The sequence below is a fragment of the Molothrus aeneus genome, chromosome 3 (assembly GCF_037042795.1).
Source record: "Molothrus aeneus isolate 106 chromosome 3, BPBGC_Maene_1.0, whole genome shotgun sequence".
Taxonomy (NCBI): domain Eukaryota; kingdom Metazoa; phylum Chordata; class Aves; order Passeriformes; family Icteridae; genus Molothrus; species Molothrus aeneus.
This window is the reverse complement of record NC_089648.1, coordinates 4,370,918-4,390,158: the sequence shown is the minus strand read 5'-3', so window position 1 is coordinate 4,390,158 and position 19,241 is coordinate 4,370,918. Positions and strand designations below refer to the sequence as shown.

Below are 19,241 nucleotides of genomic sequence, written 5' to 3'. Positions count from 1 at the left end.
TCAGGGCAGCAGCTGCTTTCCAGTGCAGGTGTGGAGGAGTGATGGAGCCATCACCAAATTCTGGAGACACTCAAGCACTGGGTACTTCCCAGCCAGGCACAGTGGGAATGCAGCTTCTCCTTCAGGATGGAAGAATTAGAAGGAAATGGTTGCAAGGAAAGAGTGAGACAGTTTAAGGTAATCACTATGTTACAAAAAACCATTTGTGTCAGACAGGCAGACAAAAAGGGAAAAAAACCTACTTTGAGCCAATTATCTTTTACTGCTGCTGTTGCTGCTGCTGACTAGAGCATAAAACACTTTAATTATAATTAACTGTATCTCCTGACATCAATGAGTCTCTTAGCAACAAAAAGTGGCAACTCACTGTCACAGTCAGCTGAATGTGAAAGCACACCAACTAATTAATTTCCAAAAATATCAAGTTCCTTTTTGGGTCTATGAGTGTGCCTTAAAAATGTTAAAGAGTATGCACAGAACCAGTCTGCCAAATCACTTTAAGAATAAAAAAGATCCTAATTTGTCCTTTTTGTCATTCTCACCTGTCATCACTGCTCTGCTCATCGTGCAGGAGACGCTCCTTGTTCAAGCCAATTTTCTCAAGCTCGTGGGCCAGTTTTTCCAGATCATTGTTCATCTGTTGAGTCTTCAATTTCTCATTCACCAAGTCCTTGCACAGAAAAAACTACAGTCAGTATTTACAGCAAAATAAAAATAAAATAAATAATAAAAATTTCAGCAAAATAAAATAATGTAGTCTCAGTTCTAGAGTGCTGAGAGAAGGGTGCTTTATCCCTACATGACTGGAATAATTCAACTTTAAGTCTCCTTCCAGCTGCCAGCTTTCAGCTGTATCAGACAGCAACTAGAATATGATTTCCCTGTGCTCTCCTCCTTTCCCTTTAAAACTTCCTTTAGAATTTCCCTTTAAATTTGGTCTGGAACATGCCAGTGAAGGGGAAACATTGCAGCAATATGATATTCTTCCTTTCCATGACTGATTATAGAAATTTTGATTATCTAATGCACAAAGGTGTGAATAGTACACAGATTAATGCAGAATAAAACCCCCAAATCAGACCCCCAGATATAATTTCTGTACATTATACACAGTTATGATGGGAATGGAAACTGCTCTGTGTGTACCTCTCTCAAAGTGACCAGGGTTTTCTTATCAATGGTAGCTCTTTTCACCAGTTCCTTGTTCTCCTTTTCCAGCTCTTTCAGGCGCAGACAGGACTCCTTATACACAACTATTTCTTTAAACAGAGATTTATTTTCCCTTTCCAGATTACTGATTTTGACATTATTTTCTTCTAAGGTACTATCTTTAATTTCTGCTTGCTGTCGAAGCCTTTTATTTTCCTTTTCCAGCTGTTTCTTATCCTTTTCCAGTTGAGAACTCTCTTGTTCTAACAACTTATTCTCCTTTTCCAACTGCTCCAGGCGCTTACTGGAGATTTTTAACTCTTCCAAGTTCTTTTGCAGGGTTTGATTTTCAGTCTCTAAATCTTGTAATTCGCTCTCTAATTGCTGAATTTTCTTATTGCTGTTTTCCAGGGCTTTCTGTAGCCTTTGGTTTTCTGTGTCCAGGCCTTGGTAACTGACTTCCAAGCGTTCAGTCTTTTTAAAAGAGGCTTTCATCAGTTCAAGGCTTTTTTTGAGCTGCTCCTTTTCACTCTCCAGCTCCTTATTTTCTAACTGTAACTGTGCCACTTTAATGCTTGTACACTTCAAGGATTCGATTGTCCTCCGTAACTCTAAATTTTCTTCGTCCAGTTGGGAATTCTCCTTTTCTAAGGATTCCAATTGAAAAGTGAGATTTTTCAGGCTATCCAAGGTTTTTTTCAGCTTTCTGTTCTCTGTCTCCAGGTCAGAGTTCTCTTGTTCTAAGGCCTCAATCTTCTCACAAGTGATTTTTAGGTTGGTGATTTTCTTCTGTAATAACTCATTTTCCTTCTCCAGACGATGCAGCTCGTTCTCTAATTCTTCTGCTCTCTCCCCTTTCTCTTTGTAGTGTTCCAGTTCTTTCCTGACTTGTTTTTTTTCAAATTCCATTTTGTTTAACTTACTGCTGGTTTCTTTGATAGACTCGTGGAGGATTTTATTTTCCTTCTCAATTTCTTTCATTCTTGCCTCAGCACTGATTTGTGAGCGCTGCCTTAGAGAAGCCACAGTTTGATTCAAGTGTTCATTTTCTTGTTCTAAGAGTTTAATCTAATTTGGGCAGAAAAATGGTAAAGTGATAAACAACTTGCCAACAAGGAATTGCTTTCCTATATAAACTAAAAGATACTCATCATATCATATTCACCTTTTATTTTAAGGCAAAGAAAATCTCTTCCTCTGCTATTTTTTATGTGAAGAATCACAATCATTATTTCAAGTTTGACAACAAAGTAAATCTTCAAATCTCTTCCTCTTGAATATTAATAGACGAACATAAACCCAAAACTAATAAAGCACAAATCAAAAGAAAGCTTTACCTACTTCCTAGCAAATTTAACTTTTATTTGTGTTTACCCGTGTTAAATTATTTTTTCTCACACTCCGTGATTTCCAGAGCTGTGTGTCCACAAAGAACAGGACTGCAGCAAGTTCTGAGCCACACCTGAGATGGAGGGAGGTGTGGGAGCCACAAAATTCTCTTTATTTCCCTTGGAAAAAGGAGAGGTGATGGGTGGGAGATGAGGGAACCCTGATCACACTCAACAATTTGAGAAGAAACACACCAAAGTTACACTGATTTTTAAGTTAAAAAGAATCTTTGGATATTCTGTTCCAAACCAGCTCCAGAGAAAGTAAGTCATACTGGAATTATTTTCCTAGGAAACATTTTCCCAGATCTACCAGATCAAGGATAAAGGCAGAACCTACACCTTAATTTTCAGTATTGACTTTTTAGTTTGCTCCAAATCATTTGGAATTCTTTGGGCATGTAACACCAGACAGCAAAATCCAGCAAAACTGTTTGGATCAATATTTAAATGTACACTAATAACCCAGTGTAAGGGATGTTTCAACAATAAATTGTTTGGGAGAAAAGCAAAAGTGCTGCTTGCAATGAAAAACAGACTGAGAAAATTACAGGCTGTTCTTCCCTAGTGAAATCTGAATAGAACTATTAATTACAGATCCACTGCTCTGCTCCCAGCAGTGACAAACTGCTCTGGAATATTCACCAGAAACTCCTTAACAGGGGCCTACAAACACAGCTCTGGAGCACCTGCCATGGCACTGAATTACTGCCCATGAATTCTGCTTCTGGAATCCCAATTCTACAAAAAATCCTGACAAACGCCCCCAGGATTTTGGATGAGATCAAATCAATCTGATCTCATCCAAATAACTCCTACAGTCAACTCCAGTAAGTGTCAGCACAGGCTTTTGGAAGAAATATGGAAGTTGCTGTTGACCCATCAGCCCCTAAGGAAATTATTTTTAAGCAGAAATAGTCCCACTGAAATATCAGTCCTAAAACAAGATGTGTATCTTTAAATGAAAGTAAACCTTCCATGCCAAGCTTTTTTTTTCCACCTCCCTCTTTTCTTCCTTCTGGAATTCCATTTACTGATTAATGGCCTTTAAAAATATTCAGCATTTTTGAAAGTATAATATTCTGCATTTCAGAGTGCTGTACTTTAAATTAAGCCACATGACCATGTCATTAGGAGATATAAATAGAATTTATAAAAGCTACTGGCAGTTCTAATTCTGAAGGACTCAATTCCTAAATCTGGGAATTCCAGAACTCTTCTTCCTGGTGGCTGCTCTGCAGACACCTCAGGAGGTGCCAGTGTCCATCAGGTGCATCTTTACAAAGATTCAGATGTCAGTTTTTGGAATTCCATTTACTGATTAATGGCCTTTAAAAATATTCAGCATTTTTGAAAGTATAATATTCTGCATTTCAGAGTGCTGTACTTTAAATTAAGCCACATGACCATGTCATTAGGAGATATAAATAGAATTTATAAAAGCTACTGGCAGTTCTAATTCTGAAGGACTCAATTCCTAAATCTGGGAATTCCAGAACTCTTCTTCCTGGTGGCTGCTCTGCAGACACCTCAGGAAGTGCCAGTGTCCATCAGGTGCATCTTTACAAAGATTCAGATGTCAGTTTTTGGAATTCCATTTACTGATTAATGGCCTTTAAAAACATTCAGTATTTTCTGAAATACAATATTCTGCATTTCAGAATACTGTACTTTAAATTAAACTAAATGGCCATGTCATCAGGAGATATAAATAGAATTTATAAAAGCTACTGGCAGTTCTAATTCTGAAGGACTCAATTCCTAAATCTGGGAATTCCAGGAGCTTCCAGAGCCCAGAAACTAAACTAAATGGCCATGTCATCAGGAGGTAGAAACAGAATTTATAAAAGCTAACAGCAGTTCTGTAGTTACAATATTTTTTGAAAAATCTTTTCTTTAGGATTTTTCATCCTGAGAAGCTGAGAGGCCTCAGGAACAAACTGTAAGCAATGGTTATCTGCTGCTGTGGAATGCAACAGGTGCATCTGGGATTGGGCTCATGTGGTTGTTTCTAATTCATGGCCAATCACAGTCAGCTGGCTCGGACTGTCTCAGTCAGACACAAACCTTTGTTATCATTCTTTCTTTTTCTATTCTTAGCCAGCCTTCTGCTGAAATCCTTTCTCCTATTCTTTTAGTATAGTTTTAATATAAAATATCATACAATAATAAATCAGCCTTCTGAAACATGGAGTCAACACTCTTGTCTCTTCCCTCATCCTCAGACCCCTGTGAACACCATCACACAGTTCTAATTCTGAAGGACTCAATTCCTAAATCTGGGCATTCCAGAACTCTTTTTCCTGGTGGCTGCTCTGCAGACACCTCAGGAGGTGCCAGTGTCCATCAGGCACATCTTTCACAGAGATTCAGATGTCAGTTTTTGGCAGCCACAAATCAATCCAGGTGCTCAGAGCAGGAACCCCTCCCAGGGCAGGGCAGAATGATGGAGCTGGACCTGAGGCTGCTGGAATTCCCATCAATAATACTCCACCATTACTCCAAGCACTGCCAGCTCCTGGGACCTGCTCTCCTCCTCTGGGAGGAGTCTGGCCTCCCTCCAAAGCTCCCAATTTTCTCTCCTGGCTGAGCTACACCCTCCAAGCAGCTCCAGCAGATGCCCACGAAGCCGTGGGAGTGTAACAAAGCTCTGCACCCACCAGGAAAGCCCCAGCCAGAAATGAGTCATGTCTCTCACTGCCTGCAGCTCCCAGCAAAGCTGTTTTCCTGCAGGAACCTCCTTTTGGCAAATGCACTGCATTTACAATCCCTTTCTGTCTGTAAAATCCTCCAAAAGGAGACCAGCAGAGCACAAAGCAGCAGTAAAACTTTTGGTTGTGCTACTCACTTGTCGCTCGGAGTTCTCTCGAAGGGCTTCAAGTGTCTTTTCAAGCTGGGCTTTTTCTTTCAGCAAATCTTTACTCTGGTTTTGACTGTTCTGAAGACTTTGTTTCTCTTGGCTAATTTCATTCTCCAGCTCTTCAAGCTGGGAAGAGAAACAAAAGTTTTAAAATGTACTTAAAAATGACAGTCTTAGCTGGGTTGAAGGCACCCGTATAGAAATGAATAAAGAAGCTTAAGGGAAAGAATTAAACAGAATTTTCTAATCCTTAATTGAAACATTAATTTCTTTTGGGAATACGTTTACTCCTGCCAGAATTTTCTCCTGGGTTCAGAACACTGTATCTATAAAGTACTTTAGTGTAAAAAAAAAAAAAAAAAAAGGGTCAGATTTTCTCAGGCTCTGGATATTTCCTCAAGCACCTTTTTTTTCTCTTAAAATTCCATTTCAGTGAGATTTACACTGCTCCTCCAAGACCCTTTTAACTTAGGAAGGTTGAAGGTTGTTTGATTTTACTTAACTGTTTCAAGAGATAATTAAGATGATTCCTTGGGTATTAAATAGATGAGTTTGTTTTGTCAAGTGTTTCCAACTTGCAGAGAGCAAAGCTATTTAAAATTTAAAATACCCAAGCATGATTTCTCTGCCACATTTAAGTGGTAACAAGTTGACCTGAATGATATTTGTGTGTTTCTATTCCTTTCTTTTGTACCTCTCCCAGCTTTCCTTTGGGCACAGCACAGAGGCTGCTCCAAAAAACAGCAGCTTCTTAGGAATCAGAAAACTTATGGAAGCTTGGAATACAGTAGGGATTTCTTTAATTTTCTTTTTTAAATTATCTCTTAGCCACTCTAAGGATAGTCTTTCACCTGAAATAGCTGCTGAAGTCAAAGCTATTTCAGGAACTTCAGACATTTTCACTCCACTGTAATTAGCCCCAGCTTATTTTTTTTCTAATTTTTATTCTCTATAAATACCACTGACTAAATTATTCTATTTGATACACATAATTTGAGGAGGAAAGTGTTGCAGCTGAGCACAGTTAAACCTGACAAACTCCCCTCCTGAGCTGTTTATCAATTCCCTGACCCACCTTCTCCCTCCCTCAGCTAAAATGAGGACACAGGACCAAGTCTTCAGCTCAGGCTCATCACTCACTCTCCACCACTGCACACACACTTTCTTCTGCTTCATAATTACCAAAATTAATGCTCTCCAGTAATCTAAACCACTTTCCTTACTCATCATATCCCCAATATATTATTATTTTTTCCCTCACTGGTCTAAGACCTTTCTGAATCAACTGGTCACACTCTCACATAATAAAAAGAGCAAAACTTCTTGGAGGTGGTTTTCTTTTTTACCATAAACTCACACACACTGTAACTCCACTTAGACCCTTGTAATGCCTTACCCAAAATAACAGCAATTCATAAAATGACCCTTTAGGAAGAAAATAGCAGAGAACATGAGGCAGCTCTCACACCATCCAGGCACACTCTGACCTTTACCTTCTTGCTAAGTCTTTGGTTTTCTTTTTCCATTTTCAGAATCCTTGAGCTGCTGCCTTCCACAGAGCCCACTGCACTTTGCAGCTCTTCCACAGTCTTCAGCAAACTTTGGTTTTCCATTTCCAGCTTCAGCAGCCTGCTGGATGTCAGCTCATTCACCTCATGGCCCAGTGATTTCTGTGGCACTGCAGGAGAAAAACACCATTATTCAAATAAAAGCTGACTTATTAGCCAGAATTGTTCAGATTCTGCATTTTTAGAGGATTTAACAGCCTTTGAAGGTCCTTCCAATGCCCTCTTGATGACCAGAGCTGATTAGGATTAGAAATATTAGAAATTAAAATATGCTCTACTCTCCTGATGTTCCTATTCACAGCACAGATTTGTTTCCCACAGCTCAGGATGTGCCTCCAAATTCCACAAGTGCTTTGCACAGAATCCAGTTTGGATCCCAGCATGTTATACAGAAGAATCCAAATTTGTACCACAGCTCTTCTCCTTAACTTGGAGGACAGCAGAGCCAGAAGATTCATGATCTGCGCTGCAGAGCACACAAGTGTGAATGGCAAATAATGTAATTTCCAGGTATTTATGGGGCTGACACAACTATTTAACTGGACAAGTACCACAAGAACAGGCTTCTCATGTAGGCTGTATCTCAATGGACACATGGGAATCAGCATTTCTCCAGAGGACACCACACTCTGTACTTCAGAAATAAGGACATTTCATTTCCTAATGCTACCCAGTCTCTGAGATTTCAATTTCAATCACTTATGTTTACCTTCAGAAAGTTCAGTAGTCCTGTTTATCTGCTCCAGCTCCCAGCCAAGATGCAAAGACTCATCCATACTCTGTTTCTGAGCCATTTCCAGGGTCATATTTTCCTCCATGAGCTCCTCAATCTTCTTTCTGTCCATATCACGCTCCTTGAAAATGATTCACAGGTTAAAAGAGAAGTCTCAATATGTGCAAAGCATTTCATTATCTATACTCTATTGATAGCTATATTATATTATCTTTATTATGTTGTCACAGGGAAGGGCAAAGTGCTTTTTCTGGTCTGCCTAGACACTGAGATGGGGAGGAACTGGGAGAAGTTGGGAGAACTTTGAAGGGGACAATAAAAAGAAGATTTCAAAGAACCTCTTCTCCTCATAACCTACAGCAATCACTCCCTACTCTTCCAAAGTTTACTTCTTTCTGAATATTAGGAAGCCAAGTGCATGGGGTAAACTCAATATTTAAGTGACAATTGATTCACATCAAAAAAATCAAACCTATTGCTCTTGAATCTCTGCATTTATCATCACAATCTTTCTCTTCCTTCCCTGCTATTTTCAAGTATTTTATTAAAAACAGGAATTAAATTCAGTGTGTATGAGCTGCCTTTGCCACCCTCCCCTGCCACTCACCATCTCCATGTCATGCAGTTTAGCTTTCAGCTGTAAATTCTCCTTTTCTAACTCGTGCAGTTTATCTGATCGAGCTCGGGTCCCCTCTAACTGATCTTCCAGCATTGTCTTGGTTTCTAGCAACACCTGATTGTCTTCCTTTAACTCCTGCAAAAATGGAACAACAACAAATAAATCCCAAACCAGAAGCATTCCCCTGCTCATGCAAACTTTGATACACATCACAACCAGTTTCAGAAACTGAAACTAAAACTGGGAGCTGTAACAGACTTTTTATAAAAAGCACCTTTACAGCAATTCCACATAAATGCAACTTAAGAATTTCTGTGAAAATAGAATTTGACATAAATGAAATACTCCCTAAGCCATTAAACAAATAATCAAATTATAATCAAACCATCAGGATCTCTGTGATTTGGGCTGTGATCTGGAACGATGTACTGCATGCACAGCCCAAAAATAGGTTTATAGGCCACTGGGCCCAAAGTCAGGCCATGATGCTGAAAATGCACCCACAATCTTAAAATACAGCCAGCCACTCTCAAAGGGCCTGAGCAGCTTTGATTTTGGTACATGGAGGATTTTTTTAATAGCATCTGATGAAAGTAATGTGTAAAACACATAATGGGCAGTTTTCCTCGTCATATAAAGACAAAACTTTTCAAACTTTAGCACAGAGCTGCAAAATCTGAAAAAGGATCACATAAATATCCTTCATACTCCTGCCTACACAAATATTAAGTTAACTCATAATTATTATGACACAAACCCAACTAATTAATATTAATCTTTATTGAAGAATGCTTGAAATATCCAATAGTTTACAAGCTATGAAAACACATAAACAATTTTTAGGGGGTTCATTAGTTTAAACATTCTATGAAAATGAAACTTCCACTGTTGTCAAATCCTGTTTACTAATCTGTTTTCCCTTACTGATTTTTATACCATATGGCACTTGCCCATCAAATTTGTCATTTAGAATGATGGCCTGATAAAAAATTCCTGCATGTTGATTTGCCTCCTAAATTACTAATTCATGCCAGAACTCAAAGTTCCCTTGCCTGGTGTTGGTACATCTTTTTTTAGTGTATTTTGTGCCATTGTCCTGTACTCATGTGAACAGCCCTCCTTTCCTCAACACTTGACTTAGAAAATTGCTTTCCCTTAGGAGACCTACAGAGGAGAAAGGAATGATTAAATTTATAGCATTTTTGGAATTAATTCCTCTGTGAGTTTCTCAATCCATCCTTCACAGAGGTTTCCACTGGCCTTGCTAGCTTAGAGCTCTGGTGAACACTGCTGACTTCCATGCCATTAGACATGGAAACAATTCCCCAAAACAACGGAATTTGTCACAAAAACATGACTGCCATCTCACAGAGCAAGATGCTGCAAGCCCTTCTCACATCCCAATGCTTTAATCTCCAAATGCCATTTGGAAAAGCCCCAGCCAAGAGAAGAACAGAAGAGCAGGCCCAGGAGCTGCAATGCCCCCATGTTCAGCAGCCTAGGATAGGAAATGCCCAGTCATGAACACTGGGCCTTAGAAGCCCCTTTTTCCACCTTTGGAAAGGGCTCATCTCTTTGTATGACTATAGGTCACCTTCCTTCAACCCTTACTATTGGACAATTCCTAAAACCTCTGTACCCTATAAAACCCCCTACTGTTGTCCCAGCTTGGCAGAAGAGCTGTCCCTGACAACCTTCACAGAAGATTCAATAATTGTACCCCTGTGGAACCTCCCACATCCTTCTCCTGGGACTGCCTAAGGCACCCAGCAAGCAAAGAGCTGAAATCACAAAATGATAACCTGATAATCACTAGAGCTGATATCACCTAAGCTTGCTAGGGTGGCCTGTGGCTGGGGGTCTGGGGGCTTTAGCTGCTCAAAGTGACCCCAAGATACATCAGAAAGTCTCTTTTCCCAGCCTGGTGGTTGAAGGAGGAGTCAGAACTCTTCAGTTCTCGGTCTCAAGGTTGTTTATTGTTTCTTATCTATAAAATTCTTTCTCTGGCCAGCTGAGGTCTGCTCAGCAGGACAGGCAGAGGCACACTTGGGGTGTGTTATCTTGTGACTGCCTTGGGGTGGTGTTATCTTTTTATACTAAAAACTACGTGTACTTTATTTACAATTACTTCCCAATACCTATCACCTATGTTAGACAGTGAGCTTCTACTCTAAACCAATCCAAAAGTGCCAACATCACAGCAGCACATGGAGGCCAAGAAGAAGAAGAAGAAGGAGAAAAGCTGGACATGCCCAGATTCCTCCATCTTGCCCTCTGAACCCCCATTCTAAAAACCCCAAAAAATCTACTTTTCACCCCATGACAAAGTGATTATTATTCTACTTAGACTTTCGTGGCTTGCAGATCTTCATATAAGGTTGGTAATTTGCTCTATGGGTCATAATCAAAATCACAGGCATCTTGGGCTCTGTGCCCTCTGGCAGGGGTTCCAGCCATCCAGGACAGGCAGAGGGATGTCCTGAATTCTGACATGGGAATGCTTGGGAGCTCAGACAGGCTGTGCTGAGCATGACTGCGCTATTCAGTCCCACTGCAGCTCACTGGGGACACCTCAATACCCAGCAGAGGCTACATTAAAGAATGGTGGCTTGTTGGGGAAGATGAAACAGGAAAGCCTTATAAATATGATTGTCTGACAAAAGATTTTGAGAATATAGAAACTATAAGCGAGATTGAAATGAAAGCAAGCTTTGAGATCCCTCAGTTACTGAACAACAGGAAAACAATGGTGTGGCTGGCTGAAGGTGATCCCCTTTTGATGAAACAATTCCCTCTGCTTGCAGACAGGCCCAAGGGTCAGAGCAGACCCCACTAGCTTGGCAAAAGGGGTCCAAAGAGGAGTTTTTAGGGTTTAAAATGGAACACTGTATGGTAATGTAGTGATTCCTATAGGCTGTACGGAAATGCTATAGGATTTGTATATTGTATTAGATTGGTTACTGAGAATCAGAACATTCAACACAGAAGAAGATTTATTGTATTGTAACAGGAACCTCACTCTCTTGCCCTTTTATGCTCTCACCTTTTTTTTTCCCTTACACTCTCTTACCCTTTTACTCTCTTACCCTCTCATCCTCTCTACCCCTCTCTTCTCTCGGGCCTGCTCTCAGCTGTGGCTGGCAGCTCCCAGCAGGCCCCTGCACCCAGGCCCTCTGCAATAAACCCCAAGTTCCCAAAGGCCCCTGCACCCAGGCCTTGGCAATAAACCCCAAGTTCCCAAAGGCCCCTGCACCCAGGCCCTCGGCAATAAACCCCAAGTTCCACGACCTGGCTTCAGAGATCTCTCGTCTCCATCTGTTCCACCCCCCGGTGCTCCTACAGTGGCTGTGGGTGATTTTCCCCCTGGATTTATTCACCTCCACCCTGGCTTTGTAGAACTCAATGTCATGGAGCCTCTCTTTGTAGCGGCTGACTTCGCTCTCCAGCTTGTCCACACGGATCGCCTTCTCCCGCAGCGCGTCCAGCTCGTCCCGGTACACCCGGGCAGAGCGCGCGTCCGACAGCAGGTTCATGTTCTGGGACACAGGGAGAGACACAAATGCAGCAAGGGTATTGGTAACTCTGAGAAATTCAAAGAAAAATCCAATATATTGTACAGGATTGTAGGGGATTGTATTTCCCAGGAAACTGTACTGGGCTTTCTCAAGGATTCACTATAAATATATAAATATATATATAGTGTCACCATTTTATTTTCTGAAAAATCTCTTTGCTAGGATTTTTCCTCCTGAGAAGCTGTTTTGCTGCTTTGCAATGTGATTTGGAGAATTGTTTATCCCAGCATGTGAATTGTTTTTGCTTAGTGACTAATCCCAGTCCAGCTGTGCCAGACTCTCTGGTCTGTCACAGGTTTTTATTATCATTCTTGTGTAGCCTTCTGATGTCTCCTTTCTCTTTCTTTAGTATCGTATAGTTTTAGTTTTTAGTTTAATATAATTTTTTTCTTTTAATGTAATGTAAGATCATAAAATAATAAATTAGCCTTCTGAGAGCTTGGAGTCAAATTCTCATCTCTCACCTTGTCCTGGGGACCCTCACAACACCACAACATATATTGTATATTTATGATGCATTTAAGGTTTTTCCCCTCATTATCACCACAGAAAGTATTAAGAAAAACCAGACAGAATTGGAGCACTTTCAACTTTAAGAAGGTCCTTTCAGAGGATGCACTGGTGGCAAATTGCTTGAATGAAGAAACAAAAGAAATTAGAGAAGAAATCTCTAAGTCAGGGCATTTTTTTCCATCATAATACACCAAATAAAGGAATAATTACACAAGGTCGGGTTCAGAACGCAAAACAAAAAAATAAACATGAAAACATACTTAATATCAAAAAAGAGTGGTGAATTGTTATGGTGGTTGCAACTTTCCTAAAAATAATAAAATTATTAAATCCACACCTCTTGCTGAAGTCTCTTCAGTTCAGCTTCCATCTGTTCCAGCTCTTGTTTACAGTCAAGCAGCTGCTCAGTCTTTTCCTCACTTGAAGAGGAAAACACAAACCAGTTAAACATGGCCACAAAACCTGCTAATGATCACCAGGTTTGAGAATAAAATGCTGAGATTTGTAAGGCTTCCACCTTTAACCCACAATTTCAGGGACAGCAGAGTGTAAAATTTAGGGCTGCCATTAAGATTTCGTTATTTTTTTGGCTTTAGTCTTTATCTAATATTTTAAATTTGTTGGGCTTTTCATAGTGCTTTAAATTGTTGTTTCCTACTCACACAGGGCAGAAAACAGGGTGTAAGAAGGAATTTTTGCAATAAGGGATTTTGTGTAAGAAACCACAGATATCACACATGAGTGTGTACCAGGAGATCCACATCCAAAAATCAACTCAGAATAATTTCTAATTACACATTCAAAAGGTCCAAATTCTTTCCAGGAGAACCAGACACTGACCCCTTGTCACAATCAAGTAAAGCAGATTTTAAGAGCACTTTTACAGCTCTGTAATTTTTCCTTTTCTTGCAGAGCAGAATTAAGGGTTTTAGGTGTCTTGACTCAACTGAAGAAGATACTGCTTAGTGAACTCAGCAATTTCATGAAACACACAATGAATTTCAACTCTATGGAGACAACACAGTGTCTGTTTTAGTCTACTCAAAAATCTGTGATAAAAACAATTTGACATAGAATGCTACAGTTCTTACATGATTCATTCTTAACTTCCAACTCATTTCCCAATCCTTAAAAATGAGTTTCTTAAACCATGACTAAGTGCAAAGGAAATATTTAATTCTCTGACAGACAAAGAACACCTGATGTTAAAAATTCAACTGCACCTCAGAACAAACTCCAGTATTTGCTGGAGAAACCCTGCCAATATTGAATATTCTTAAAAAATTTATTGCATATTCAAATGTGTTACTGTATTATTCCACATTCTGGAATGGAAGTAAGAAACTAAAGCAGAAAAGGGGGGAATAAGAAAATGTAATGCACTGAAATGTATAATGCTATCTCAAAGCAATCATACCAACAAAAATCAGGTATGTTTTAAACAAAACTAGAGCAGTTGTTTTTAAAAATGAGCCAATTTCACCATGAATGATCCCTTTGGAAAAGGATTGTTTGGAAAAGGTCACTGAGCCTACAAGCACAGGAGGCTCAGCTCTGCACAGCTCAGTGCAACATCCCTGTCACAGCTCTCCCCCTCCAGAGGTGCTCAGAACCCAGGCACAAACACAAATTTATTCCTGATTTCTCTAACTTTTCCATCAGCATCCATATTCCTGTAATTGTTCTACATGGGAACACACAGAACTCAACCCTCAGAAAATGAGGTGTGCAAATTCCTTCTTTGGAGTTTCTGTATTCCCTGGTTTCTATCCAACTGAAAAATAATCTTTACAAGACCTTTTATAGGAAATTACATCAGCTACACTGCATATTAAACCAGGTATGAAGGTTCACTGCCAAAACCAGATTATAAATAAATTTTATGCTGAGTATTTCCAAGTCTGGAATTAATGTAATTTAAAATTTATCAAATAGATGCAGCATTTAACACTAAATGCTGCAGACAGAAGTTAATTCATCCAAGTCTGGTATTTTAAGATGCTGCTACATGTAAAGGGAAATTATTTACCAACTGAATTCAAATAAGAGTGCAAAATGTGGACTGTTCTGAGCCATCAGTGTTGCCCTAATTGCACGCTTCAGCTCCAGACTGGAGAGGATTGGACTAAATTATACAGAACATACCAGTGTTCACTGTTTAGGCTATCTATTAACTGTCAATCAAACTAATAACAGCAATTTTTTCACTAATTTTCTTGGTGCAGCTGTTTATAGAATATCCTGGGCGGGCTCATTGCAGGAGACACATAATAATACAGACATCAGGGGAAAAGAGCCCCAGCTTTTGTCCTCTGTTCCTCATGAAGACCATGCTGTAGTGGGGGAAGGGGATCCTCAGAGTAAATCAACAAGATCCTTAATCCAGCCAGCTAGAAATCATCTGATCAACAAACTCTGAATTGTGACTTATGCTACCTTCAGCTTGTGATTTAGTTTACCTGTCTCCTCTCCCCAGTGCTGAATTAAAAAAAATAAAATAAATCTTTATTTATGCTGTTTCTACACATATTGAATCTCTTCAGATGGAGCATTTTAATTCAGAACACACACACACACTTCACTCTGCTAAAACAACTGACACACTGCTAGATTCTCCACAGGTCTGTTATTGATCTTCTCTTTAAATAACTCCTCACTCTGCTCAGACCTGCTCCTTGACTATGAAGACAAAGAGCCCACAGAAACCTACAGAATCAGGAGCAGTTTTCAGGAGGAAGCAAGTGTTGTGCAGACAAGAAATCTTTTACACAGGAACAAAGAGGTGGGAGATAGGAAAGCATTCTAATGGAAATTGTTTTGTCCTATCTGCAATGATTTTGAACCAGGAATTAACCATAGGTGAGTATTTCTTGTTGGAAACAGGTCATCAAATCATGCTGCTGAGAAGGAATCCCTCCTGCCTCATCTCCTTTTAATGATCACCTGGTTTGAGAACAAAATGCTGAGATTTGTGAGGCTTCCACCTTTAATCCATGATTTCAGGGACATCAGAGAATAAAATTTAGGTCAAAACATCATTATGAATACAAACAGAGACAAACACAGATGAAATGCTGTATTTGTCCCATGGGTCCACAGATCTTGCATTACAAAAATACCCCTCCTGGGGAGCAGTAACTAAAAAAAACCATTTGAAAGGACAAGAATTACAGGCTGGGGACAGTGTGGCTGGACAGTGTCCAGGCAGAAAGGGACCTGGGGGTGCTGGTTGACAGCTGGTTGAATATGAGCCAGTAAAGTGCCTTGGTGGCCAAGAAGGCCAGTGGCTCCTGGAAGGCCAATGGCTTCCTGCTTTAGGAATTGTGTGGCCAGCAGGAGCAGGGAGGTCATTCTGCCCCTGTACTCGGTGCTGGTGAGGCCACACCTTGAGTGCTGTGTCCAGTTCTGGGCCCTCAGTTTGGGAAGGATGGTGACATGATTGAGCATGTCCCATGTAGACTTTCAAAACTTCAAACTTTCAAAAGCTTTTTGAAGGTCTGCACTGTCAGGCCATACCAATAAACAGAAACAACTGTGTCTTGTGAATGCTGAAGCCAGGAACAACTTGTTCCAGATCCTGGGGAAATTCCCTGTGGGTTGCAGGATGAGGAGGGCAACGAGGCTGGTGAGGGGCTTGGAACACAAACCCTATGAGAGCTGGGCAGCTGGGGCTGTTTAGCCCGGAGAAGAGGAGGCTTAGAGGTGACCTTATTGCTCTCTACACCTTCCTGAAGGGAGGTTGTAGGCAGGTGGGGGTCAGTCTCTGACACAAGAAGAGGACACAGTCTCAAGCTATGTCAGGGAAGGTACAGGTTGGATATTAGGAAAAAAACTTCTACCAAAAGAATAACAAAGTACTGGAATGCTCTTCCCAGGGAGGTGGTAGAATCACCATCTCTGGATGTGTTTAAAAAAAGACTGGACATGGCAGCTGGTGCTATAGTCTGGTTGAGGTGTTAGGGCAAAGGTTGGACTCAGTGATCTCAGAGGTCTCTTCCAGCCTCATCATTCTGTGATTCTGTGAACTGCTCTGAAGAGGACTGGATGTGTGGAAAGGGTCTGAGTGGGAATTGTACTCACAGCTCCTGCCGGAGCCTCCTGATCTTGGCCTTGGCGTCGGCGAGCTCCACGCTCAGGTGCTGCCGGCTCTCGGTGCGCTTCATGCCGGGGGAGCCGCACGGGGACTGCGCGGCCGAGGCGTGCGGCAGGAAGCGCAGGCAGTCCCGCTCCTCCGACAGCTCAATGATGGTCTGAGGGGCAGAGAACAGGGAAGAGTCCAGAGGGGCCCTCACAGAGACACCTGGGTGTCGTTCATAGCAAACACTGCAATGGCACCACAACCATGGAAAGGTTTTGGCCATCGAGGAAGTCCAAAGCGCTGTCTGCAGCTCTACGCCTAAAGCAAAGACCCACAGCTTTTGTAGAGGACCTTCCACTGGTTTAGATTTTATTTTTCTGCTATTTTAAATTTTATTTTTCACTTCACACTTTTAAGCCCACAAAATGACCAGTGCTCAGAACGGACTGGGTAATCAAAGGTGCAAATTCCTTGAAAACCACCACCTCTTAAAAATAAAGATAAACATGTATCTCTAAACAAAGTTGTGTTCTTCATCCTTGACAACTGAATAAAGCACCAGGAATATTCCTATTTCCCTATTCCCTACAGGAATATTCCTATTTCCCCCTACAAATAAAGGTGTTGGCCAAATATGAGCATCTCTCACCGTTTGAAGTATTTTTCCTTTGCTTTGCACAAAGGCATCACCCCCATCCTCTCCCCTCTGTTTCATTCCTACCAAGGCTGTGATCTGGAAGAACTGTCAAAGGAATATCTGGAATAATTGCACCATTGACACACCCACTCTACTGAGGGGCAAATCTGGGACCACCAAGATGATTCACAACTTTGTAGTAAATATAGTTCTGTTCCTTGATTCTAACATGGTACAACAACTGTGCCTCAAGATAAGCCTGCAAAACCTCCTCTGCTGGTATGGATCTGCTTTATCCCCCTCAAACCTGGACAACAGGACATGGGAACAGAACAGCTTTCAGTGACTGCCTTGCAAATTGATGGGTTATTGATTCCTGGTGAATGCAGCTGATACAGCTTTGGAGTCTCTGCTTTCAGCTGCTGATCAATGCTGAAGTTGTTTCCCACTCTGGCTATGTGGAAAAGATCACCTCTTATCATTCCTACTTTATCTTTCCTACATTATTAAACAAATATGCACAGAAGAACTCCCTGAAACAAAGTTCTGGCAGCCAGGAATCCTTGCTTTAACATGTCAGCAGAAAATTAAACTGTTAGTTATAAAAATCCTGAGCTGAATTATCTCAGAAAAAGAAGATTTCTTGTATTTCTCTTAAGCCACATGCATACCTCTGAGTGCTCATCTCTTTCATCTATAAGCCTTTTTAAATGCAAGGCCATATTTTTCAGGAGAGGCTCAACATACTCTTGTGTCAGCACAATGACATCCATCCACTGCAGGTCAAACACATTTTCCTGATTATGAGTTACCTACATGGGGTGAAATGAAAGGGAAAAAACATCCTCTTGGAATTTTAAGAGTAGAAAGGAAAAATAAAGCTGCAACTCTACAGGTTAAGTTTTCTGGATAAGGTATGAAAAAACATTTTAAATATATTTAATTGTATGTAAAGAAAGAATTTTTTGTCTGCCTGGAAGCAGCACCTTGTCCTTCTGGTGACAGTAACATTATAAATTACCTACCACATACATTTGATTGGAATTATATTTTATAAAGAAATCTGCATATAAAGATTTCACTAAACTAAATTTGCTGTATGTAACTAAGAAATCCTTGAAGCAACAAATTTGCTTTCTGGTACTGCTCTAAAAATAAAACCCAAAAATGCTCAATCATTAAATCTTTTTGTGAATCAAGTGAAAAAATAAAGCCTTTTTGCTTACTACAACCACTCAATATGCAAATCACATATGTGATTTACTTGCCATTGAACACGTGCAACTCCCCCTCCTGCAATGCAATATTCCATCTCAAAAGATCCCCAAAATTAAAAGCAAAAACCCCCCAAAATACCTCCTGAATATGGGCTGCAACAGCTGCTCTGGTATCAAAATCCAGACTTTGGATTCTTTCAATAAATTCTTCTTTTTTCTGACACTAAAAATAGAGACATCTATTTTATACACATTTATATGTATAATTGCAAGTATTTTCATTCCTCTTTTGCATTTCTTAAGAGCTAAAACTTCTAAAGCTGACATTGCAATGGCCACATGACTAAATTATTATCCAATAATTCTGGTGACCATTAAATCCCTAGTTCATGCCATTTTACAGTAATTATAACTTTCAACACTAATTAAATGATACAAGGAAAATCAAATTGAAATGGTACAAGAAAGAGGTTTCTTAAAATTGCTACTTATTCAAATTCTGTGATAGTTCATTAAAAACATGAAACAGTAGTACAGTGAGTTAATTTTCAGCACTTTACCATTTCCACCCTTTCTTTACAGTATCAGGTAAATTAACACTACTGAAATTAATAACCCATGATGGTGGTATCAGAGGTATTTGTACAATAACAGGTGTAGAGTTGTAGTCATTTAATCAAAAATCTGAATATTCCCATTTTCCAAGGAATGCAGTTGTACCACCAAAGGAAGAAGTTTTACACCACCCCAAGTATTGAAATAGTAAGAAAAGAGATCAGTAATTCAAAAGTTTCACAGGGACAAACACAATTAAACTCACCTGAACTGCACAACCAAGCAAAAGCAGGAGGAGCTTTTTTACTTCTTCAGTACCTGGCTCTGAGAAGAAAACAAGAAAAAATGG

General features: G+C 40.1%; 1 protein-coding gene across 2 annotated transcripts in view; it reads right to left on the bottom strand.

Annotated features, from left to right (window-relative positions):
• The window catches only part of CCDC88A (coiled-coil domain containing 88A), a 64,434-nt gene that overhangs the window by 22,868 nt on the left and 22,325 nt on the right, over positions 1-19,241 (bottom strand). For both annotated transcript variants that reach the window (XM_066546054.1, XM_066546055.1), the window contains exons 5-16: positions 19,158-19,216; positions 18,477-18,560; positions 17,792-17,932; positions 16,486-16,655; positions 12,743-12,824; positions 11,695-11,853; positions 8,306-8,452; positions 7,675-7,819; positions 6,891-7,075; positions 5,386-5,523; positions 1,147-2,217; positions 543-670 (exon numbers count right to left, since the gene is read on the bottom strand). In XM_066546054.1, the coding sequence (XP_066402151.1) occupies positions 543-670; positions 1,147-2,217; positions 5,386-5,523; positions 6,891-7,075; positions 7,675-7,819; positions 8,306-8,452; positions 11,695-11,853; positions 12,743-12,824; positions 16,486-16,655; positions 17,792-17,932; positions 18,477-18,560; positions 19,158-19,216 (2,509 nt within the window). The remainder of the gene's footprint in view (positions 1-542; positions 671-1,146; positions 2,218-5,385; positions 5,524-6,890; positions 7,076-7,674; positions 7,820-8,305; positions 8,453-11,694; positions 11,854-12,742; positions 12,825-16,485; positions 16,656-17,791; positions 17,933-18,476; positions 18,561-19,157; positions 19,217-19,241) is intronic.